Here is a 25,180-nt window from a genome sequence, read left to right as displayed (position 1 = left end):
GGTAGGACCTTTTTCTTTGGTGCCTGGCACATAGCAAGGGCTTAAGAAATGTTTGTCGACTGGTAATTCCAGACCCACAGAATCACAAGAGTTGACGGGCCTTGGAAGTAATTTAGCCCAACCTGTCCCTGCACAGATGCCACGAGAGGCAGGAAACGCTGGGCTGAGGAAAACTGGCGCAGAAGCGAGGGCCTTGTCTGGCCCAGGCCGAGGGGAGACCCAGTGCCAGAATGGGGGACATAGTGCAACACCCTCATTTTGCAAATGAGCAAACTGAGGTCCAGAGTAAAGGAAGCGACTAGCCCAGGGTATCACGGGGAAGTCTGAGGCAGGAGCTACCGATTATCAATTGAAAAGGTTTGCGGTGGGTGCGTGGAAGACCTTGAAAGGCACTTGGAGCACGAGGGAGATGCGGGAGAAGAGTCACTGACGTCAGCGGAAACACCTGTGGGCGGAACATCCGGGCGCTTGAGCGAAGGCTGGAAGGCCGCTCCCGGGAACCTTAGTGCTGGGGTGGTGTTTCAAGGCGGACGGGCTGAGGACGGACCGGAAACTCCGTGAACGGGACGGAAGGGCCGGGCTTTGTTCGAGCGGGCACTGGTCGAACTGGAGGGAGCCGGGGAAAAACCTGGGCCCGGGCCCGGGGCCGGGGCCGGGACCGGGACTGCGGGTCCCCGAGGGCCGGGAGAGCGGGGTTCTGGGGCAACGGTGGCGGCTGCCGGAGGCGAACGAGCAGATGGGGCTCAGGAGGCCAAGGCCCGCCCGGGGCCAGGCTCGGGGGCTGCGGGGGGAGCTGGGGCCGGGGCTGGAGTCGGGGCCACCGCAGCCTCAGGGGCCGGGGCCGGGGCTTCCTCCATGTTCGCCGGGTTGCAGGACCTGGGGGTGGCCAACGGCGAGGACCTGAAGGAGACACTGACCAACTGCACCGAGCCCCTCAAAGCCATCGAGCAGTTCCAGGTGCGGGATCCCCAGGCCCCCAGTTCCGGCCTCTACTAGTCGGTTCTTCCTTTTCAGACCCAGAGCCCAGAGTGACAGGATCTCCGAGGTGTAAGAGATCTCAGGGCTCGGTCATCCAGGCCAACCAGCACCTGAGTTCTCAGTACAACATAACCTGACGTGACCATCTAGCCATTGTGTCTGAAGACCTTTAAATAAGGAAGAAGCCACTGCCTCCCAAAGCTGCCCAAACCTCATTTAGTCAGCTTTAGTTGTTGTGAACTTTTCCCCTTACGTTAAGCCTAAATCTACTTCACTTCCATCCATCGCTTTTAGATCTGTTTTCTGGGTCCAAGAAGAACATACCTCATCTCTCTGGTAGATGACAGGCCTTCAAACACTTGAAGATGGTTATCATGCCCCTACTAAATCTTTTCTCCATTCTGAACATCCCCAGGCACTTCAGCCATTTATTGTATGACATCGTTTCCAGGCCTCTATCATTCTGGTTACTCTTGGATGCTTTCCAGTTTATTAATCCCCTGCTGTGGTGCTCAGAACTGGATGCATTATTTCAGATGTCATCTGACCAATACAGAGAGCGTCATGATATTGTCAGCTCCCTCCTTCTGAACACTATACCTCTTTTAAAGTAGCCTAAGATTAAATTTCTTCACATTACCTTTTTTTCTGCTATGTCACAATATTGAGCTTACAAATCCACTAAAACCTTTTTTTCTACTATGTCATGATTTTGAGCTTACAAATTCACTAAAACTCATGTGCCAAGGACAGGTAATGGAAGATGAGTTTAAAAAAAAAAAGCTTGGCACAGTAAAGTGAGAATAGTTTTAGGACTGAGAAATTCTACAGATACCAAAATGGTTTTGTTATTTTAGTTATATTGGACAAAAAAGAAAGATCAAAGAAGGATTAAGACTGTTGCTTAGGATACCTGGGATGTTGAGAATAGAGGATAGAAAAGGCAAATCTATTCAGCTCTCTTTTTTTTTTTTTTTCCCTCTGCCAAGGAGTTCTGGTTTGGAAAGGACAAAACAAAAATTTTACTAGGGAGTTGAAACCTGAGATGAGTAGGGAGCTAGTAAGGAAGGACCAAGTTACCCTTCTTCAGCTCACCAGGCCTAAATGAAATACAATTTTACAGTACTTAAAGAACTGGTAAATATGATTTAGTCACTGTCAGTGATCAATGGAGAATGATCAGTGACCATGGAGAAAGGGAAAACATGGAACTGATGATGTCCCAGTTTTTTTTTTTAAATGAAATTTAATTTCCAGATACACTCTTTAGGAGAGCCAGGGGAAGCTTTATTTAACTTTGTTTCCACAGAACATGGGAGCCCAGGGAGCATGGGGCCCAGAGATGCAGCACAGAGCAAAGAACTATTAGATATAGGGAATGTGTGAACAGCTAAGGTTAGCAGTAGATGGAGTGCTGGCCTTGGTATCAGGAAGATCTGGATTTAAATCCTGACCCCATGCAATCAGTTTCCTTATCTGTAAGATGAGGAGGTTGGACTAGTTGGCCTCTAATGCCCAGTCTAGCTCTTAATCTATGATCATATGCCCCAGAGCTAGAGGATTGATTTTCAAATCACCCTTGAGCCTTTATAAATGAAGGAAGTGGGAATAGGCCTTTTCCTTTGTGAGTAGTACAACTGAGTGGCCTTGGGTGCTGGGTTTAGGTTCTAGTCACTTCACAAGTGTTTGAATCCTTTCATTGCCAGTCAACCTTCCTTCCCTCCTCCTCTCCCAAGAGTTCAGAGTGTAAAGATTGATTCATAAGAGTCTCAGAGCTTGAAGGGCCCTTAAATACCATGTAGTCTGATACCTTCATTCAGCTAATGGGGAAATTGAATCCCACAGAGGGGAAGTAATTTCAGGGTTACACAATGAATATTAGTGTCAGCCAAGGGTGGAACCAAGGTTTCCTGACTCACAGGTTGGTGCTTATTCTACCACACCGAGATATTTGTTCCATGTACAAATGAACTACACAGGGTCAGGATTTAAACTGAGATCTTGATTCCAAGCCCTGCACTCTATATGCTTCACCACCTAACAAGCATTCATTAAGGGTCTATCTACATCTAGAGGGCCGTCTGCAGTTGTCCTCATCTATATCTAACCTTGTGCTCAAGATTAGAGACCTGGCCTGGAGCTTAGGGGATGTGGATTCAAATTCCAGCTCTATTACTGTTACTGTGTGATATGTAGGCAAGTCACTTCCCCTCTCTGGGTCTTGTTTTCCTCAGTAAAATTAAGAAGTTGGACTGGATCTATGAGGAATTTGGAATTTTCTGTGTGGGTTTGACTTTGTTCCCCACCTGAAAGGAATAGTGTTTAATGATAATTGGAGTGTCACCGTCTTTGGGCCATATTGTGAGGTATCATTGCTTGTTTTAGAGTCATTTTTCAGTTGTGTCCAACTCTTCATGACAAGTTGAGATTTTCTTGGCAAAGATACTGGAGTGGTTTGCTACTTCCTTCTCCAGCTCATTTTTACAGATGAAAAATTGGGCCAAGCAGGGTTAAGTGACTTGCCCAGGGACACACAGCTAGTAAGTGTCTGAGAAGAGATTTGAACTGATGAGGATGTCTTCCTGATTCCAAACCCAGTGCTCTCTCCTTTGCTACCTACTTAATACATATTATGTATAGTACTTTAAATCTTTTAAAGCACTTAACATACATTATTTTCTGATTTAATCCTCACAACAATGAGATAGATACTATGAGCCTTATTTTACAATGAAGAAACAGACTCAAGAGAGATGATGGCTTGCTCAGTCACACGGTTGTAATTCAGAAGGCAAGATTTGAACCCAGATCCCTGACTCCAAGTCTAGTACTCTTTCTGAGTTTGTGCTAATGATCTGAATTATTCGATAACTGTTTGAAAAGGTTTGGGAAATACCACTTTTCAAAAGACCTTGTTCATAGTTTATATTGGCCGGAGTTAAATGTGTTCATTTCTCCTTTTTTTTGTATCTCCTCTATAAGATGAATTTTGTTTAACATCAACCTTTGCTTTATTAGACAGAGAATGGTGTCCTACTGCCATCATTACAGTCTGCTTTGCCTTTCTTGGACCTGCATGGGACACCTCGGCTAGAATTCCACCAGTCAGTTTTTGATGAGCTGAGAGACAAGTTGTTGGAGAGAGTGTCTGCCATTGCTGCAGAAGGAAAGGTTGAAGAAAGGTAAAAATCCTGAGAAAGAACCAGGCAGGGGCTATCTCTCTTTAGAGGCACTTCTATTCCACTGGCTCTAAACACAAAAGCTCTTCTGGCTCTCTCAGTCGGTGGACAATTATCCTTATTGCCTTCAGATTATTGTTCTAGTTAACAGCAGTCTGAGTGCAGACACAGGGAACGATACCCATTTTCTTGATCTTATTCTGTGGTTTTACTTCTTAGTTTCTGGTGCATGTTGAACTAGTAACCAGAAACTAGGGTGAATCAATTTTTTAAAATATTTTGTAGGAATTCATTTTTTTTATTTCATTAATTATTTCCCAATTACATGCAAAAATATTTTTAACAATCATTTTCTTAAAATTTAAGTTGCAAATTCCCACTTTCTTCCCTGAGAAGGTAAGCAGTTTAATATGGATTATATATGTGAAGTCATGCAAAAAACATTTCCCTATTAGCCATGTTGCAAAACAAAACAAGACAAAAAATAAGAAAAAATAAAGAAAATTTTTAAAAGTATGCTTCAATCTGCATTTAGAGTGGATGAGTCCATTATAATTATCACCTATGTATTTCTAGGTACAAGAAGCTAGAAGATCTCTTGGAGAAAAGTTTTTCCTTGGTGAAAATGCCTTCTCTCCAGCCAGTGGTGATGTGTGTAATGAAACACTTGCCAAAGGTAAAATCAAGACCATGCTTGTGGCACATAGTAGTGACTTAATTGGTGGTAGCTGACCGATAGGTCTTTTTACTGCTTCAGGACATAGGGTCTCAATATGTTGGCGTCTGTTAGCTGTTACAGCACAGATCCAATTTCTCAATTAGTTCGTCTTTACTTCCTGTGTGAGAACATTTATTATTGTCTGGCTCAAATAATGCCTTGTTTTTTCCACCTCTTAAAGTAATGGGAAAGTAGAATACGTGTGTGCTTATATTTACTTTGAAAGAAAAGTTACAGCTTTTTCCCTTCATTCTGTATTTCTCTTCAACAGTTAATACAAAATCCCAAGGATTTTGAATTATGGAAATAAGAAATTTGGTCTTCAATCCTTCTGGAAAAGAAAAGATATTTTAAGAAGTTACTTGATTTTTATTAGTTAAGAAATGTTAAAATTAGTGGTATTGCTACAGTTACCATTATTTTACACTTTGGGCACTCCACCCAAGTTTCAGGAGGAAGATTGGCAACCTTCTTTGGAGATGGGTTGTTGTGTCAACTGGATTCACAGTATATAACATAAAAGCTAATCAAGAAAAAACATTGATACTTGAGTGTTCTTGCAGGTTCCTGAAAAAAAATTGAAACTGGTGATGGCTGACAAGGAGCTATATCGGGCATGTGCTGTGGAGGTAAAGCGGCAGATTTGGCAGGATAACCAAGCTCTGTTTGGCGATGAAGTTTCTCCACTGCTCAAACAGTACATCTTGGAGAAGGAGAACATTCTCTTCAGCAATGAAGTGTCCGTCCTGCACAATTTCTTTAGTCCGTCTCCTAAAACAAGACGTCAGGGGGAGGTGAGGACCAAAGGAAATGTGTATTTACACTGTAATTCCTTACCCTCCTTCTCTGCCTATGCCATACTTCCTATGTGGTGTTCTGTCCTCTACTGTTGTCTAGCAGCTTAGCCTTAAATGCCCACGGAGTGGCTTTCCTGGACTTCATTCTGAGCTAATCTGCTGCACCGATTGGTGGTAATGTAACAATGGCTAAGCATAAAGCCGCTTAACATACTCCTCCTTTAGAGAACAGATGTGATTTTTAACTAGGAATTTGACTTGATTCAAAGGAGTGAGTCTAATTGTGAGAATTTCAGGCTCCATGATGAACATTGGGAGGGGTGGAGGGGGATGGTAGCCTGGCTGGACATATTCCTGAGAAAATCCTGAGTCATGTGAACAGATCAGTAAGCCTGGATCAGTAAGCGTACATCTAGAATGTAGGAGGCAGTAGTCCTATCTGCTGTTCTCAGACACAGACAGGCCACCTTTGGAGGAGAAAGACCATTGATAAGCTTAGGAACATTACTGAAAGGAACTAGGGATATTTATTCTGGCAAAAAAAGGTGTAAAGGAGCTGTGATAGCTGTTTTTTTGGCAAGGCATTTGGGGTTAAGTGACTTGACCAGGGTTACACTAGTAAGTGTCAAGTGTCTGAGGCCAGATTTGAACTCAGGCCTTTCTGACTACAGGGCCGGTGTTCTATTTACTGTGCCACCTAGCTGCCCCCAGGGTAGCTATTTTTAAGTATTTGAAGACCTGTTATAAGGCTGAGGGATTAGACTTGTTTTATTGTTCCTCATAGAGTGGAACTGGAAACAACTATAGAGGCAGATTTTGGCTCTTTGTTTTTTATTTTTCAAATTAAGGTTTTTTTTTTATTAACAAGCAGTTATTTTCTATCTCCTCCACCACACTGAAAAAAAAAAAGAAAAAATCCAGCCTCAGACACTTTTTAACTGTGTGGCCTGGGCTGGTCACTTAACCACTGCCTGCCTCAGTTTTCCCATCAGTAAAGTGGGGGTAATAACAGTACCTACTTCCCAGGGTGGTTGTGAGGATCAAGTGAGATATAATAATTGTAACACATCTGGTTTTAGGCACCATATAAATGCTAGCTATGTTTACTGTTGTTATCAGAACCAGGATTAGATCAGAAGATGCCAGAGTTGGGAGGGACAGTCTGGGGAGTCCTGCTACCCCTCTGAGCTTCAGGCATTCCCTGTCTCAGATCCCGATTCACAGGCTGAGGACCCCTATTTCAAATCCTGTCACCTCTCCCTAACCCTTTGACGTCTGCCCTCAAGGACCTTGCATTTTGCTGGGAGTCAAAGATGGATCTTCTTTTGCTAAACACAGCCCTCTGTACCACTGGCCCTCCGCTGATGAAGGGGTAGGGTATTTGTGGGTAAATCAGTGTTGCCAGGGATTTTGCCAGGATGGTTATCCAAAGTTTCCTCTTTTCAGAGAGGACATTGACAATGTCTTTTGGGGCTAGGGCCTGAAGACAAGGAAGGCACTGGAATCAAAGTAATCATCTCCAGATCCTTACTCCATAGTAGGTAGGGTTCAGAGGACTAGAAATATGGTTAGAAAATGATAGTGAAGTTACTTTACCTCTTTGGGCCTCAGTTTCCCCTCTGTAAAATGAGTTATTTGGACAAGATACTTTCTGCATTCCCTTCCAGGAAGCCCTATGACTTACACTTGTGTGCTACCCACAGATGTGGTCATAGTCATCATCTTGTCATTACCTACAAGAATTCCACTTCTTGTCATGAACACTGAAATTCCTATAAGATCATAACCTTTTGTCATCCCATCTTTCCCCCTGTGTTAAAACCACTAACTCTTTGCTTTCTCCTCACTCTGGCCTCTTCTCTCCACCCCAAAGTTCTTTCCTGTGCCCTTACCCCTGAACCAGTTAATCACTCCTCCCTTCCCTCTTCTGATTCCTTGTAAGCTGAATCCATTCAACTCTTCACTATCCTCCATGTTAGTAGTGTCAAACTCAAATAGACATGGATTCCCTGCAACATCATCTATGTTGTATTGTATTTTCGTTTATTTTATTAAATATTTCTCAGTTAGATTTTAATCTGCTATAACACTTGTGTTCTACATTGCAGTCCTTTACCCAGGTATCCTGTGGCCTCACTATATGACCAGTCTAATGCCCTGATAGACTCTTTGGTAATATGCTGCAAACTACTTAAGCTTACAGGACATTTTTCTGTTGTCTTTTAGATTACTTCTAAATTACATGGGCATTTTTTCACAATCATAAAATGAATTAATAGAAACCAAAACAACCATTTGGTTGATTTTAGGTAATTGAATAGTTCAAACTTAATGCGTCACTGACACTTGTTTACACATTTGTACAGATTGACTGTTTGGGGGATAGAGATACCACGTTGGTTGGTAAACAAAGAAATTGCGAATAGGGTTGTAAGAGATGGTCTGAGGATGGCCTGGAGGCCTGCATAACTTCTCCCCTGCAAATACGGTAGTCCCCTTGCTGTCAGTTGTATGTTATGTTGAGCAATATCAATGCGACTTCTTTTAGAGGAATGAATAATTTTTTTTTCTTTCCTTTTTGGTGGACTTTGAGCTTAGGTAGTGCAGAAACTGACACAGATGATTGGGAAGAATGTGAAACTCTACGACATGGTGTTGCAGTTCCTTCGGACCTTATTCCTGCGGACAAGGAATGTCCATTACTGTACCTTGAGGGCTGAGCTGCTAATGTCATTGCATGACCTGGACATCAGTGAGATTTGCATGGTGGATCCATGCCACAAGGTACCAGATATAAATACTACGGGACTTCCATCAGGTTTATGTTAACATGTCAGCACATGCCACATTCAGGCTGTTAAGCAGCTGGTGGACCTGTCATGTGACCCCAAAACGGGAAAATGCTGATGTCATCACAGACAAGATCAAAATGACATCTGCCTTTTCTGTTTCTGAGTTATCAGGTCAGTAAGGATTTCCCTACGATGATTGGACTTTGATATTATCTCTCTTACCTCTTGGCACTTCTGCTACTAGTCTTAAGCTTACTGATTATGGTGAGCTAATTAACATTGATGAGAAACAAAATCCAATTGTAAACCACTATTTTAGCTTTTGAATTGCCCTGAAGTATTGAGTTTGAAAAACACTTATGTGGGGCTCATTGCTAAGATTACAGTAGTCCAAACAGATGTGAATGATAGTTACTGGGAAGGATTAGACCAGACCTGAATGCTTCCTGATCTGGCCCCTGCACTAGAGCTTGGGCAGGGGTTATAGGGCAGGAGAGCCCACTGCTCATGAAATTCTGTTTATTTTAAAGGAAACAAGGTGTCTGAGAGCCCTTCTTAACATTTGGGACTCTAGAACTTAATTGCCCCTATTTTAGAAATGAGAAAAACTAAAATGTGTTCATAGGTTTTGCCTTGTAAAAGATTTCTCAGAAGGGTAAAGAAGCGTGTGAGACAACATCCTTATTTTGAACTGACCCATGCTTCTGATCACTTCAGACCTCTCTGTGTGTATAAAGTGATATCTGAATCGTGATAAAGAGAAAGGGTCATCCCTGCTCTGGGGGAAAGGGGCCACCTGTAGCCTCTCCAGATTTTTTGTTTTGGGTTTTTAATGTATTATTTATTTTTACAAGCATTTATTATCTTTCCCACTGTTCTCTTCTCACTCCTTTACAAATTGAATAATAAAAAAAAATGAAAAATAAAACCCTCATAACAAATTATACATAGTCCAGCAAAACAAATCCCGATATTGACCTCTCTGTATTTTAATAGACCCCTAGAGCTAACTTAGCTTTCTGTTTCTCTAATCAAAATTCTACCACTTGGCCAAAGATGACCAGTTAAAGCTTTTTGTTGTTATTTTCATGACACCCTTTTTTTTAATACAATTATTTCCTCCTTAATTCCTGTCCACTAACTGAACTTGCCTTTGTCAGTTAGAAAAAAACCAAACCCAACATTTAAGCATAACCAGCTGGCACATCAATTGAGTTTGACAGTATATATCTATCAATCATATTCTATATCTGGAGCCCCCATCCTCTTTACTGATAGAAGAGAGCTGTGTTTTACCATCAGTTTTCTGGACTTATATAAGCTCTTTGCAAGAAAGGATTATTTCATTCTTCATACATGAACACCCAGTACCTAGCGTAGGGCTTGGCATATAGTAGTTGCTTAATAATTGCTTTTTAATTCACTGGACTGAGATTGGTCATTGAAGCTTAATTGTTTTGACCTAGGCTTTTAACCTTATAGGGCTCTAATACTTCAGTTTCACCCATAGAAGGAGAGTAGTGCCCTTTTCCTTGTCCCAATTTTCTCTTAAAATTTCAAAGCTAGTTCTGCAAAATAGTAAACTAACCTTTTCATGTTTATTGAATAACTACAACAAACAGGGCAGAAAAGTATTTGCTTTTTCTTGTGTCTTAAGTAATCCTAATTAGAGAAATATTTAAACATTCTAGTATCAGCTAATTAATCTTTGAAAAATACCTTTTTTTTTTTTTAATGCCTAGATTATATATGTTACAAGGTTTGGTTTAGCCTGTTGGAAAAGGGTGAATTGTGAAACCTGGTTATATTTAGGAAAAAGGCCTCTATATAACCCTGCCATTAGAAGACATATCCTTTGAGTTTGTCCCTGTGGTTTATTCACTGTACAGTTCACCTGGTGTCTTGATGCTTGCATCCGAGAAAAGTTTGTTGATAATAAGAGAGCTCGGGAGCTGCAAGGATTCCTGGATGGAGTGAAGAAAGGTCAGGAGCAAGTGCTGGGGTGAGTGGAATTGTCTCAGGCACATATGACACAAATAGCATTAGTAGCATGATACAGTGGAAAGAATAATGAATTTGAAGCCAGAAGACCTCAGTATGAATCTTGGCTCTGCCTCGTCCTACTGTGGTGCTTTTGGCAAGTCACTTAACCTCTCTAGGCCTCAGTTTCCTCATCTGTAAATTAGAAGGTTGAAATAGATGACCTCTGAGGTTCCTTCCAGATCTGAAGAAGGATTCTTTCAACCTTTGCTGTCCTTATAATAGCCTATTAAGTAAATGACTCCTTCCCTCCCACACCTTTCCCTAGGATATTGTCACTCAATTAATAAATTTATTTATGGGGATTTATCTTAGGCATCACTTCCTTTCAAACAGGGACTGACAAGACCTTGCTTCTTTTTTAGAGTATTATGTACCTGATTCTAGTTGTAAGGAGTGGATTTTGAACTTTACTGTGATAATTAGGAGGTTTGGGTCCAATTATGTTGCAATTCTTTGTCTTTTGAACATTTTCAGTCTCACAAGGAGAATTTTTTATGAGGCGTTTTTCTTGGCATTAAGTATTCTATTAAATAGGGCGTCCTATGTGGGACAATGCTTGATAAATGTTCACTTAACTTTTATGTATTCTTCTTATCCACTGGAAGAATTTAGAATTTGAGGTACCTGATTTTTACCCAACTTCAAACCTGGGTAAGACTTTTAGAACCAAAGTTTGACTTAGTAGGTGATCAAATTAAGGAGGTAAAGTAGTTTTATTTTCATCTCTTAAAGATTGTTTACATCAATTATAGGCTATACCTACTAAGATTTAAAAAAAAAAAGTTTCAGAAACATAATGGGGTTTTTTTGGTTTTCTTTTTGTTTTAGGACAGCCTGATTGTTCTGTCCAGAAGTAGCACTTCTAGCTGGTGTGAACAGATTTTTTTACTTGAAGCCCAGTCTGTAAATTGTAGATTAATGGTTCTGGAAGAACAGTGTGATGTGGTGGAAATGTCAATTAACTAGAAGTCAGGAGATGTGTGTTCTGGTCTCGGTTCTGCCAGTAACAGCAGTGTAATCTTGGGCAGGTTACTTTCTCTTTTGGGGCTTCTCATTGTCTTCTTAAACCAAGGGAATTCCTTTAGAGGCTCTCTGACATCCTTTAGAGCAGAGGTGTCAAACACACAGGCCACCCAGACAAGATTAGGATATGTTTAGGAAATATTTAATAAAATAACTGAAAACATAATTTATGATTAACATGTGATTTTTTAAAGTTAATATGTACTACAGGGATTCTTATTTTCAGTTTTCTGGCCCTTGCTTCAGTTTGATACCACTGCTTTAAATGGCACTAACTTTCTGTGTCTTAGTTCAAGTTCTTTCCCTGTGCTATGATCATTGATTAAAAATGAAGTAATGTTTCTTTAAGAAGATGAATCTATTGGTTGTTAGCTTTGTGTGGGATGTCTTTAATCTGGGAATATAAACTTATCACTTGTTCCTTTCAGTGATTTGTCTATGATTCTATGCGATCCCTTTGCGATTAATACCCTGTCCTTGAGCACCATAAGACATCTGCAAGAACTGGTGGGTCAGGAAACCTTACCCAGGGTGAGTGGCAGACACTGAAGAGGACATAACCTGAGTTAGACTTCCTTTGTTATGAAAACCAAGTTAGATGATGGCAGCAGCTATCAGTTCTTGTTCAGCTAGTGGCAAATGCCTAAAGACTATTTGGGAGTAAATGTTTTAGGCATATACTTCCTGTATCTACTACAGTGGTTTAAAATAAAAGTCCATGTATAAAAAGAAAAAAATCTTTGCAGCAAGTTTCTCTGATAAAGGTCTCATTTCTAAGATATATAGGGAACTGATTCAAATTTAAAAGAATAAGAGCCATGCCCCAGTTGATAAATGGTCAAAGGATATGCTCAAGCAGTATTTAGAAGTTGAAATCCAAGCCATCAAAAGCCATATGAAAAAATGCTCTAATCACTAATAATTAGAGAAATGAAAATTAAAACAATGTTGAGGTTCTACCTCACCCCCATTAGATTGGCAGAGATGACCAAAAACGGAAAATGACAGGTACTAGTGGGGGTATGGGAAAACAAGTACATTAATGTACTGTTGATGGATCTGTGAACTGATCCAACCATTCTAGAAAGCAATTCATAACTCTACCCCGAAAGCTATTAAACTGTGCATACCCTTTGACCTAACAATACCATTACTGGGTCTATACCTTAAAGATAACAAAAAAAGAGGAAAATCAAAATACTTATATCAGCTGTTTTTGTGGTGGCAAAAAACTGGAAACTGAGGGTGTGTATCTATTGAAGAATGGTTGAACAAATTATAGTATATAAATGTGATGTAATACTATGCTTTAAGAAATGATGATAGGAACAGTTTCAGAGAAACCCGAGAAGACGTGTACGAACTGATGCAGAGGGAAGTGAGCAGAACCAGGAGAACAGTTTATACTATAACATTAGCATAAAAGCAAATGACTTTGGAAGACTCAGGATCCATCCAATGACCAACCACAATTGTAGAGGATTCATGATGAGACATGCTCCCCACCTCCTGGTGGGATTTAATATAGATCGAGACAGATTTTTTGGATGTGGCCAGTGTGGAAATTTTGCTTGATTATACATATATATTATAAAGGCCTTATTTTTCTGTCTCTTGCAATTAGAGGCAGGTAGGAGGGAGAGAAAGGATTTTGGTTAATTGAAAAAGAAAATGTAATTAAATAAAAGTCCATGTAGAAGGACTAATTCACCTCACTTGATTGAAAGGTTGATATTTTTTTTGTTGTTGAAATAACCAGTGCATGTGAATTAGAGGGTGAAGCTGACACTTTTTAAATTGAACTGAAACTTTTTCTTCATAATATTGTTACCACATCCCAATGATGCCTCCTGCCTCTAGAAGAATGCCTCTTTATAACAAAGAATTGTAGTTAAGCAAAATGAAGGAACATATTGATCATATGTGACAGTACCTGCTTTAGTCTGCTCCATCACCTCTTTGCCAGAAAGTGAGAAATATATTTCCCTGTTGGTCTTCTGAAGTCACTGTGTTGATTAGCATTTGGATATCTTCCATTGTTGTCATATTGTGTGGTCATATAGGCTGTTTTCTTGGTTCTGTGAAACTGATACTTTTAGCAATAAGTGAAAATAAACCAGTTTCTGATAAAAGCGTGCTGGTTAAAGATTGTAAACAAATAGAATGAGAGCAGTTAAACAAAACTTTTTCTGTATTTACAGGAAAGTCCTGATCTGCTTTTACTGCTAAGAATGCTCTCCCTGGGACAGGGGGCTTGGGACATGATTGACAGTCAGGTTTTCAAGGAGCCAAAGATGGTAATTTGTTTTAATTTAAGTTATCTTAATCTTCTCTTTAGTTAGACATAAGGCTGTGATAGAGTACTGCTAGAATTTGAGAGACTTGGGTTCTAGTCTCAGCTCTAGTTGTATGAGTTTAGACAAGTCACTTCCCTTTTTGGAGACTCATTTTTTTCTTCCATGTCTCTGATGTGGGCAGGAGGTTAGAGTAGAATCATGTTATATCTAAGGTCTCTTCCAGCTGCAACATTTTGAGTCTAATTCTGTGACGAGCCTCATGATTCGGCCCATGGTGGGGAATGGAGGGAACTCTGCCTTTGGAAGTTGATTCCTCTGTCTCAGAGGACAGAACTTATGGTAATGGATTGAAGTTGCAGAAACAGACTTTGGCCAAATGTAAGGAGCAAATTCCTAACTATTAGAACTGTCCAAAAGTGGAATAGACTACTTCCAGAAAGAAGTAAATTTCCCATCACTGACTGCTTCATATGGAGGCTTGCTGACCACTTGTCAGGGATGGTATAAAGGAGATTCTCATTTAGGTGTGGGTTGGGCTAGATGGCTGCAGTGGTCCTCTCCATCACTCTGTGACTGTACTATGATTACCAAATGTCTAGGCCCTTACTTATAGTAAACTGTCTCTCTAACTCACACAAGAGATATTGTTAAGTGGTTAATTTTTTGAACTTCTTGGTCAGGCAGAATCATTCTTTAATGAAAACACTTTCTAGTGCTACCAGTGAGCATTTGTGCTGAGGCTGGTTTGATGTGAACACCATTTGGAATTTTTGAATTGCCTTGTATTAGAATACAACATTCCATCAAAAGAAAAAGTTATAAGCCCTGACTCATTCATTCTAAAATGAAACTTACACTTGAACCCACTGTCTTCTTGGCTTTTCTGTCAGCATAAAGTAAACAAATACCTTGAGATTGTGCAGTCATAGTAATAAGTAATGGTAACAATTGAATTACATAAAGAGTATTTTTGTAACATAAATTTTGATATTTTAAAATTATTTTAAATATTTTTGTGATTTTTCTTGTGAGCCCTTTAAACCGAAGCTGGTTCAACCCTCCTCATTTATGAGATGAGAAAACTGAAGCCCTGAGAAATTAATTACCCAAGGTCACAAAGTATGTTGCTAGCCAAGACAGGATTTGAGCTTTTAATTGTTTGGTTTCCATTTTGCTCCTGGGCTGCTTACCTATGACTTCATAGCAATGTTTGTTCCTTTGAATGTGTTTGTCATACATAAAACTCCAATTTGGGCAGTATCAGGGGAGCCTGCGTTAAAAGCTTACACCAGCATCATTTGGATCTTTATAGTCAGTTTTATTTTGTAATCAGCATTTAATTAGCATTGTAAATTAGCATTTAAGTTAACTTTAATCTTAATTGTGCATTGAATAAGTCTTTATTAAGCATATACTGTAGGCCATGCTTTGTGCTGTGGTGTGGTGGATTCAAAGATGTGTGGGTCTCTGCCCAGCTCTCACAGTTCACAGTCTCACTGGGGTTTACTATTGCCACAAAACAATTGGAGGATATTGTAGAAAGAAACTCTCCAGTGCCTAAGTATGTGGTCCTGGAATAAGGACTTTAGGAGTGCAAAAATGGGAAAGCTGGAATAGGCTGGAATATTCTGGGAAGGCTTCCTAGAGGGGATGCAACTTGTATTTGAAGGATAAGTAGAATTTGGGTGGGATTGGCATAAAAGGAAAGACATCTGGATAGATAGCAGGGGATAATCAAGGTACCTGCTGCTGGGAAACCAGCCTGGATGGGAGATATGTGTTAGGGAAAAGTGGGCAATAAAGTTGGGGGGAAAGGACTGAATGAAATTATGGAAGACCTTCAGTGCCTGGGTGGGGATTTTAGACTTGAACAGGATTTTGTTATATTCCACTTGGGCTGAAAAGGACCTTTAATCTAAACTTTTTTCTTTCTTCTCCAGGAAGTGGAGCTGATCACTAGGTTTTTGCCAATGCTTATGTCTTTTGTGGTGGATGATTATACTTTCAATGTAGATCAGAAACTACCAACAGAAGAGAAGGCATCAGTCACATACCCTAATACCCTTCCTGAAAGCTTTACCAAGTATGTCAATCAAATGATCAATAATGTTGAAAAGAGCATCTGTACAAAATAATGCAAAGTCTTTAGGCAGTGAGCTTTATAATGGTTCATTGTTTAAGGCATCTTAAAAACCAGCCTTTTGAAAATATACTTAAAGAAAAGGAGATGGAGCTATACTTTTAGTGGATTCTACATGGAAACATTGTGTTATAGTGATTAAATTCTCTAGTCCTAAAGATTTGCTAATGTTGTTATTTCAGATAACTTGTCAGAAACCACAGAAATATAACCTCTATAACCAATAATAATATACTATGTCATTGGGTATAATATAATTTGTAAGATATCAGTATGGACAGATGAGCAAAGATATTGATGTATTGTTGATATGATCTCTTGCAGGTTTTTGCAGGAGCATAGGATGGCCTGTGAAATGGGGCTTTATTATGTCCTTCACATAACAAAGCAAAGGAATAAAAATGCTTTTCTCCGACTTTTGCCTGGGTTAGGTGAGTCTTAACTTGTTCACTTTTTCTCATCAAAGTGTTGTGGGTGAGGTCAAAAGGGGATCTAGATCAGAGATTGATGTCAAAGGGCCCTCATGTAAGGTGCATACTGGGACAGGGAATAGCACATTATGAAGAATAACTGGCATTTATAGTGGTGTAGTGGAAAGAGTACTGTGGACTTGGAATCAGGAAACCTTGAATCCTACCTCTAACAATTGTTAAACACATTGAGTCTCAGTTTCCAAATCTGAAAAATGATGATGATAATACCTGTAGCACTTAACCATATGGAATTCTTGTGAGGATCAAATGAAATAATGTATGTAAAGTGCTTTGTAAACCATAAAGCACTACATAAATACCAGTTAATATTATTATCTCTTATTTTATGTAAAATAAAACTGAAGCTCAGGTTGTGACTTGCCCAAGGTCACACAATAGTAAGTAGCCAAACTAGGATTTGAAGCCTTATCTTTGATTCTTAACTTCAGTGGTCTTTCCGCTCTACTCTGTTCTGGAAAGAAGAGTACAAAGCCTTGACTCTTGGAAGCAGGTGCAGAAGTTGTGTCCTTGGGGTCATGCTTAATTTTGGGTTTGTGGGGTCATGAGGAATAGGGGAAAGAGGGAACCTATTCCACAGACTTGGCCCTGGTGTCAGAAATATAGGTACTCTTGGCTATCTGGTGCCAGCTTTTCAACCCCAGGGTAAGGCAGCCAATGTTTGTCTTTTATTAACACCTACTATATGCCAGGCACTTTGCCAAGCACTCTTGATACTAATACAAGCAAAAAGAAAGACAGTCCCTGTCCTCACGAAGCTTACGTTCTAATGAGGGGAGGTAATGCACCAAAGGTAGCTGAAAGAGAGGTAGGTAGGTAGGGTAGGAAGAAAGATACCGAGTAGGGGAAAGGGTGAAGAAGCCTAGAAAGGCAGAAGCAGGATCAGAAGGGACATGAAGGCTGGCCAGTCAGGGTCCCTCAGAGCAGACTAATCTTCTAGGGTTGAGAAGTCCACAGAAGTGTTTGGATGAGGGAAGTTTCAGAGGAAGACTGCAGCTGAGTTACATTTCAAAGTTCAGAAAGTCAGAAGCAGAGCCAGGAGGGCCAGATAACTCCCCTAACTTTAAAGACTTTTTCTGGGGTGGGAATGGTGGGAGGAAGGTGTGTGAATGGATGCTGTGCAACCTAGTTAACTTTCTGCTTATTATGGAGTAATTATTAAGAGTTGGTCTTATACGTTTTTCAACCTGGCCAATATGAGAATTTGTTTTGCTTGACTATGAATATTTATTATAAAGGTTTTCTTTTTTCAGTGGGGAGGGGTGTTATGGAAATGGGAAGGATTAGCAATAGGAAGGGTTGTCAGAAAAAAAGACACAGAAAAGAGGGCCATTGAAACAGTTTTTCTAATGCACAGAAGAGAGTAGAAGGAAGTCTAGAAAGAAACAAAAAAGACAGCTTTGAAAGTTAACATGTTGAATTTATTACGTACTTAAAAGGAAAAGTAAGCTGTACATAATAGAGATTGTCAGTTTTGTGGATAATCATATTTTTCTACTTTACATGCAGAAATGTTAATGTTTATTTGGTGTTAAGTTCAGAATTTAAAAATTTATTTTTTATAGAAAGAAATTGATTTCTTGAAGACTCTCTGGTTAGTTAACCCTCCGTTACTGTTGCAGTGGAGACATTTGGAGACCTGGCCTTCAGTGATATATTCCTTCACCTGCTCACTGGGAACCTTACTCTGCTGGCAGATGAATTTGCTGTGGAAGAATTCTGTACCAGTTTATTTGATGGATTCTTCCTCACCTGCCTGTCAAGGTAACTTAGTTGTAAAGGTGTTTATATAAAGTGCTTCCAGAACAAGCTTATGTTGTATTGCATTCTTTTCAAGATCATTTGGTGCAATTCTCACTGGTTTTTACCCAGTCTCTTGAATATTGTTCATCTGAAGTGCTCCATGTGGGAATCTTTTCTGGAACAGCACTTTCTTTAGGTATTTGAGGACTAGAAAGAATTAAGACTAGCCAGTCTTGTCAAAACATGTCCTTCATGAGAGACTCTAATTCTAATGTTTGCTAGAGTGTGAGGAGCAAGATGTTTATGAATAGAGGAAGGTGCTACAGACAGAAGAGGCCTCCATATTAGGTAGCACAAGTTTTACCTCCATTCTTTATTTTCCTGAAAAGCCAGCCAATCTACCTTCACTTTCTTGTAAGCCTGCCTAGTTCAGCCACCTATTCCATCCTGTGGGGAGGGGAAATGATACTTGGTTCTTTTTTTTTTCTAGAAAGGAGAATGTACACCGCCATGTTCTCAGGCTCCTAATTCACCTACATCACAAAGTGGCCCCTACTAAATTGGAATCCCTCCAAAAGACTTTGGAACCTACCAGTCAGGTGAGCTTGTTGGTTAGCTCTTTGTTGATTATATTTTTAAAAGCTCGAAGAAAAGCGCTTTAGACTTGAAATCCAAATCCTGTCCCCAGGCTCCTGCTAAATGGAGAAAGTCCGCTCTATTTAGATAGCAGCTTCTGAAGTGTAATTACTTTCAAGTTTTAATTATATCTTAAACACGTCTCGGTTGTCTGTGTTAAAACACTTGGGTAGTAATACAATTTAGTGTATTTAGTAGTAACAACCTAAAAACAAAAGTGTGACTTTCCTCTTTTTCTGCAGAGTGGGGAGGCTGTGAAGGATCTTTACCACCAACTTGGAGAGAAACTGGAACACCTGGAACATTGCAAACCCAGTCCAGCCCAAGCAGTGGAAGCTCCTGCTTTAGAGCTACCTCTTCCTGCTGTCCCAACTCCCGCAGCACTTTGAGGTGCTCTGACCCTGGGCTCGGTCACGGTTATGGTACCTGAGGACGTGTAGTTTTCCATAGACCTTGAGGGTTGGGGAATTGTTTGTCATCACTACACCGTGAAGAATTTCCTGAGGACTTTATATTGAATGCTGAAGTTTTGTTAGTGTTACAAAGTCTGTGCAGTTAGCAGATCCTAGGTTCATCGAGGCCAGTAGGAAGGGTGTGAGTATAGTGTCTGTGTGTCTACACGGAAATCTAAGAGGTTTCCTCCTTATTAGGGAATGAATTGGTGGAATATAAGAATCGTTCACCTCTTAACCTGAGTTATTCAAAGTAGTCATGGAGGTTTCAGTGCAGTGTTGGGTGAATGTCCATGATAAAAAACAAAATGTCATAAGATCTTCATGAGCCTCTTTGATAGATAAGTACAGAATTGAATAATTCTGTAATCTAGGCTTCCAATTAGATTGGAATTATTTGTTTGGAATTTTATTCATTGTTCCATCTCTGGCCTACTATGTAACCTTTATATAGGCAACCTCTGTGCCTTAGTTTCTCCTTCTGTGAGATGAAGATGACAGTGTATGCCCTTTTAGAACTAGGTCATTCTTTAGTGGCTGATGGATTTAGAGAGTTTTTAAAAACTCCTTCTCTCCTCCCCCCCTTTTTTTTTTAATTCTGGAATGGCCTCTCAGGTCAGGAGGAAAAGTATTTTAATAATTCTTCCCCCTCCCCCCCCTTACTGTTGCTGCTGGATTCCTTGAATTGGGTCATGGACCAAAAGATATTTGCATTTTTCACTCTCTGGCAGACCTCTTTAGACCTCAGCCTTGATGTTGTGTTTTATATTTGCAGCCTTAGAAGGTTGTGTGTTTTTTGTTTTTTTTTTAAGACTTGGTCTCTCTGTCTCACCCAGGCTGTAAGAATAGCAGCCACTCACAGACCTCACCTTGCTGATGATGAGAATGGAAGTTCTGACATGCTCTGTTTCCAACCTGGGCTGGTTCACCACTCCTTAGGCAGCCTTGTGGCTCTCTCCTTACAGGAACTCACCATATTGGTGCCAGACTTAGTGCAGACACCTGTCAGCTTTAGCTCTTCCTACTGCAGCTCAGAACTCTGGAACTCAAGTGATCTACCAGCCTCAGCCTCCAGCAGCAGGAACTACGGGGGTATGCCATGGCGTCCAGCCTTTCGGAAGTCTTATGTGTTTTCTTACATTTTTAAATGCCTTGGAAAACTTCTTGGCTCCTGTTTTGTTTTGTTGGTTTTTGATTACTATAGTAAAGGTGGAAGAAGAGTAGTTACATAGGTTAAAAAGGCAGTTTCTCTTTTATGCAAGAATAGAACCAACCATGTGTTCACATAGTGATCTCCATCTTGGAGGTGTCAGAGCTGAACCTTGGATACTTCCTTTAATGAAAGAGGAATTAGATACTTAGGCCTCACTAGAAGGGCTTCACTTTGAACTGTTAAGCTGCCTCCTAAAACCCCACGTTGGCAGCTGTGAGACCTGATAAAAAAGGGGACTATTTCAGTCTGATTCCTCAAGTGGACAATAGGGCTGCTGAATTCACAGAACAGTCAAACCACATTAGTTTGGGGGAATATGCCTTGAACTAGCGAACATTCAAATGATATATACTGTCAAAGAAATAGTCTAGTACTTTCCAGTAAATACTGGAATCAGTGCTAAATTTTCAGGCATTTTTATGTAGAGTCACTTAGATAATCATTAGGAAATTATTTATATGAAAACAAGTGCTTCTTTAATAATTGAAAACGATTTGTTCTCAGGTTGGTCACCTCTGTCCCTACAAATCTTTTTTTTTTTGTTTTAACTCCAAGAATTTGCTTAGCAAGTCCTGGACAGGTTGCACAAATTTATGTAATATATTACATACTTACAAACATTACATAAATTACATACTTTATTTCAGGCCCAGCCATCCCAAACCAAAAATGACTAAGGCCTGAGTAATTGAAATACTCTACTTGGCAACCTCCACAGTCACGACAGCAATTCTGCTGCCAGTTGTGTAGCTAAAAACAACAGCAACCAAATAGTCTGGAAGCTGCTTTCCTGGCCTGTGTGTGAAGAGAAGCCGAGAGCCCAAATGACTGTACCAGGGGCTCTGGATGTGTCTGAGCATGCGTTGCTCTTGTGTAGTTGCTAGGCCACCTGTTCCCAGCAGGTGTGTGTGGGAGGGGCGTAGCAGAGAGGGAGTGGGGGGATTGTCACCATAGAAGGTGTTAAGACAGTGACTGTGCTGGGCTGGGGCTCCTGCAGGAGCTGGGGGTGGGGTGGGGTGGGGTGGCAGAGTTTGATCTGCTTCAGAACGTCAGGTATCCCCAGAAGCAGCCACTCTGCCGCACGTGGCCAAATTTCCTCTCACATTTCAGATTCAGAAGCCCCCAAACCTCCATCAGTTTGAGGCTTTACTGTCTTGGCTCCTGCCCAGAATAACTCTCCTTAGTAGTGTGTTCTCTGCAGCCACTGTTTGCTTTGATCCTAAGTCCAAATTCCTAGTAAAGGGAAGGACTGGAACTTTGATGTCATGGTATAGGGAACCTCAGGTGAGGAAATTCCTACCAGGGCAGGCTTGTCCCTTCTCTGCAGCTTCTAGTCCTAGAGAATCACCTTCAGCACTGAGAGGTTCAGTACCTTGTACAGGGTCACACGGCCATTATGTGTCAGAAATGGAACTTGAACCCAGGGCTTCCTGGCTTTGAGGCTAGCATTATCACCACTATACCACACTGCCTCTAGAGTTCCAAATACATGTGATAAAAGCTGAAATTCTTATTCTCTCACAGTCATGTAAATGGATGTTGATATGGTTTTACCTTAAAACCATAATCAGTAAGGCCACAGGAGAAAATATACCAAGTATATTCTTTACTTTGTAGATTGTTTTGCACAGGTGTCTGCTATGAACAAATTAGGGCTTCTCCTGATGTTTTTAGGACATCTTGTGTAGATGAGAGTTTTCTGAGGGGAAAGTTGCTAAATAATTTGATTTTTTTTTTAATTTATGGAGATGAAAGTGGTTTTAGTAAGTAACCTACAGAAAATGTTTTTTCTTAGGCATGATAATCACATCAAAGAGGAAAGCTGGATGTTTTGGAGGAGAGAGGACTGGATCAGTTTCTGAGTGACTTTCAAGTCCTAGACCTGCCACTGCTTCTCCGTGATCTTTGGTCCTATCCCTCTAGTGCTCTGGGCCTCGGTTTCCTTTGCTAAAAAATGAAGCTGGACTGGGTGATTTTGAAGAGCCCTGCCAGCTTAGACATTTTGTGACTCCGTAATTAGAGAGTTTGACTACAGAGAGCAGAAATTTTTTTAAAAATCCAAAAACATAGGACAGCCCTCTAGCTTGCATCTTGTGGTTAAATACTGTCATGTAAACTATTTCAAGTGTGCCTGCGTTTGTAAGTGTGCATGTACTGGCATGCACATGTGTAATTAGCACTGATTATTAATAGTACCTTCCAGACTGCCAGGGTCTGCATGATACCTACTTTATTTTTCAAGAGAGCCAAAGATTCTAGTTCTAAGAAGGCAGACTTCAGGGGAGAGTCTCAATTCTTCCCATAATGATTGTAGAAAAAAGAATTTTGTGAGCATGAAGATAATTTACTTTTCATATTAAAATTGCTTTTCATTTTTTTAAAAAATGCTCTCAATGAAAAAAGATAACACATAGAAACGTACATTCAGAGTCTTAGCACTAGCTTGGTTTGAACAAATAGTACATTGTCATTACCCATTATAATCAGGCTTCCTCCTAAGTTAGTGAGAATCTACCATTAGAAGTGTTCAATCAAAGCCTGGATTCCTACTTCACTAGATGTTAAAGCTAGAAGGCACTGCTGAGGTCCCTCTTCTTCGTGGTGAAGTGCTTTGTCCAAGGTCACACTTCTAGTAAGTGGCAGAATTGGGATTTGAACCCAGGTTTGCAAACTAACTCTGAAATCAGATGCCTTCTCTGCTATGTTGTGCTTCCTGGTTGGGAAACCTGAGAGAGAATTCCCACTTCCAAGGAGGAAGGAGCTCAGGCTAGACAGTGTGGACGATTTGGTGTTGCAATTGTAGTTCTCTCAAATGTAGAGACTGCATCAGTGATGGAGGGGCTTGTCTTCACCCCGGTGGCAGAGAGATTTGGTTGGCTGGATGATGGCTAGGAGTCTGTCGGTGGGAAGTTCTTCATTTCGGACAAGCTTCACAGTCAGGTGATTGTTAAGTGATGTTGCTAGTCAGAACAACAAACTGTTTTCCCCTTGGGAGAAAACATGTAGCCCAGCATTGTTGGCGTTGCCCATTCCTTTTACCCATAATTGTCTCTACCCTGAGGCCTCCCTCCTTGATGTTCTCTTGCCATGCCATGTGCTCTGCCTTTGTTTCTTGATCTTCACTTGTGATAAGTCTGTGAGACTCCAAACTGATGTGAGTGTAGACTTCCCATTGTCTGGATTGTGTGAGCAGAGCAGGTAGCTACCCTGCCACCTTTTCAGGGGTTCAGTGTAGGACTTACCACTGAGAAATATCTTCCCACTGTCTTTCATAGTGCCAAAAATTCCCACCATTAGAAATTTATTGCTTTGGGTTAAGACTTTGTAGGATTTCAAGAGTCCTCTGTTAAAATGCTGGCCAAGGGCAGGTAGGTGGTGCAGTGAATAGAGCACAGGCCCTGAAGTCAGGAGGACCTGAGTTCAAATCCGGTCTCAGACCAAATGCTTGACACTTACTAGCTGTGTGACCCTGGGCAAGTCACTTAACCCCAATTGCCTAAAAAACAAAACAAAACAATAAGATGCTGACCAGGAGCAGCTGGGACAGAATTAAAGTACAGGGGCTAGGTTAAAGTCTGGGAAGGGAGAAGAGGGGTCTAGGATGTAGGCCAGTGCCTTCAGGGGAACAGGCCTGGGACAAGAGAACTATAGCAAGGGACCCTGGTCTGGAGGTAGATGTTAGAGGGGAGAGATTTTCAAGAGGAAATAGGGCTGTTGAGGATGAAGTCAAAAGATGTCAAAAATAAATTTAGAAGATACCACACACACAGCTTTACCTCCAGTCATTTGGAGAATGGTTTTCCTCTACTTGTGGAGATAGCATGATATAGTCATAGTGGAAAGAAGTCTGAACTTAGAATCAGGACCTGACTTGGACTAGTGAAACAGTTCCTTTAATGTGCAACATGACCTTGAGTAAATCACTTACCTCTTTGAACCGTAGTTTGCTAAAGTTAATGATATTTGTACTCACTACATCACAGGGTTGTACGGAAAGCACTTCAAACTTTTTTTTTTTTTTTGTGAGGCAGTGGAGTGAAGTGACTTGCCCAGGGTCACACAGCTAGTAAGTGTCAGTTGTCTGAGGCAAGATTTGAACTCAGGTCTTCCCGAATCCAGGGCTGGTGCTTTATCCACTGCACCATCTAGCTGCCCCAAACACTTTAAATCTTAAAGCACTATGTAAATGTGGTTTGCTGTTATTTTCTTACTCTTTATTGTTGAAATGATTACTAGAAGGTATATAGCAGTAGAGGTGTTTGGTGGGAGGTCAAGGCATTATTGCTTTAGATACCTGGGTTGGCTATAGGCTGCTATACTTCCCTGAAGATCCAGCCTTATCTTTAGTCCCTCAACCTTCAGTACTGCTTTAGAGTTTAGAAAGCACTTGCACATAACATGGTCTCCTCAGACCCAAATAACAACCCAGTGAAGTGGTAAGCAGGTGGTATTATCCTCATTTTACAGATGAAGAAACTGAGGCTCAAGGAGTTTATAGCTTGTTCAAGATCATATAGTGACAGAGCTGTGACCTGAACCCAGGTGTCCTAATTCCAAGTCTAGTTCTCTTTTGAAATGCTGCAGTCATTGAAATTGATAACCAGAATAGTCGCCTCTCTGGGCTGAAATTTGTATGCAGTTGCTAGGCTCATCTCCAGGCTTCTTTCCCTTTTGCTTC

General features: G+C 40.7%; 1 protein-coding gene across 3 annotated transcripts; it reads left to right on the top strand.

The window, feature by feature from the left end:
• The first annotated feature begins 818 nt into the window (after positions 1–818).
• Positions 819–20,456, top strand: NELFB (negative elongation factor complex member B). 3 transcript variants are annotated; one of them, XM_027853206.1, is made up of 14 exons: positions 819–957; positions 3,997–4,160; positions 4,734–4,833; positions 5,439–5,669; positions 8,271–8,456; positions 10,354–10,466; positions 11,959–12,061; positions 13,732–13,827; positions 15,768–15,910; positions 16,292–16,398; positions 18,081–18,222; positions 18,692–18,800; positions 19,080–19,227; positions 20,126–20,456. In XM_027853206.1, the coding sequence occupies exons 1-13, from the start codon at positions 856–858 to the stop codon at positions 19,224–19,226; spliced, it is 1,743 nt and encodes a 580-aa protein (XP_027709007.1). In that variant the 5' UTR covers positions 819–855; the 3' UTR covers position 19,227; positions 20,126–20,456. The 3 variants fall into 3 exon arrangements, with proteins under 3 accessions (XP_027709007.1, XP_027709024.1, XP_027709016.1); XM_027853223.1 differs by having other exon boundaries at positions 20,255–20,295; XM_027853215.1 differs by having other exon boundaries at positions 19,080–19,259; positions 20,255–20,273.
• Positions 20,457–25,180: the final 4,724 nt, after the last annotated feature.

Source organism: Vombatus ursinus, unplaced genomic scaffold (genome assembly GCF_900497805.2).
Source record: "Vombatus ursinus unplaced genomic scaffold, bare-nosed wombat genome assembly UNPS02000580.1, whole genome shotgun sequence".
NCBI lineage: Eukaryota > Metazoa > Chordata > Mammalia > Diprotodontia > Vombatidae > Vombatus > Vombatus ursinus.
The sequence above is the reverse complement of the archived record's forward strand: the minus strand, read 5'-3'. Positions and strand labels throughout refer to the sequence as shown.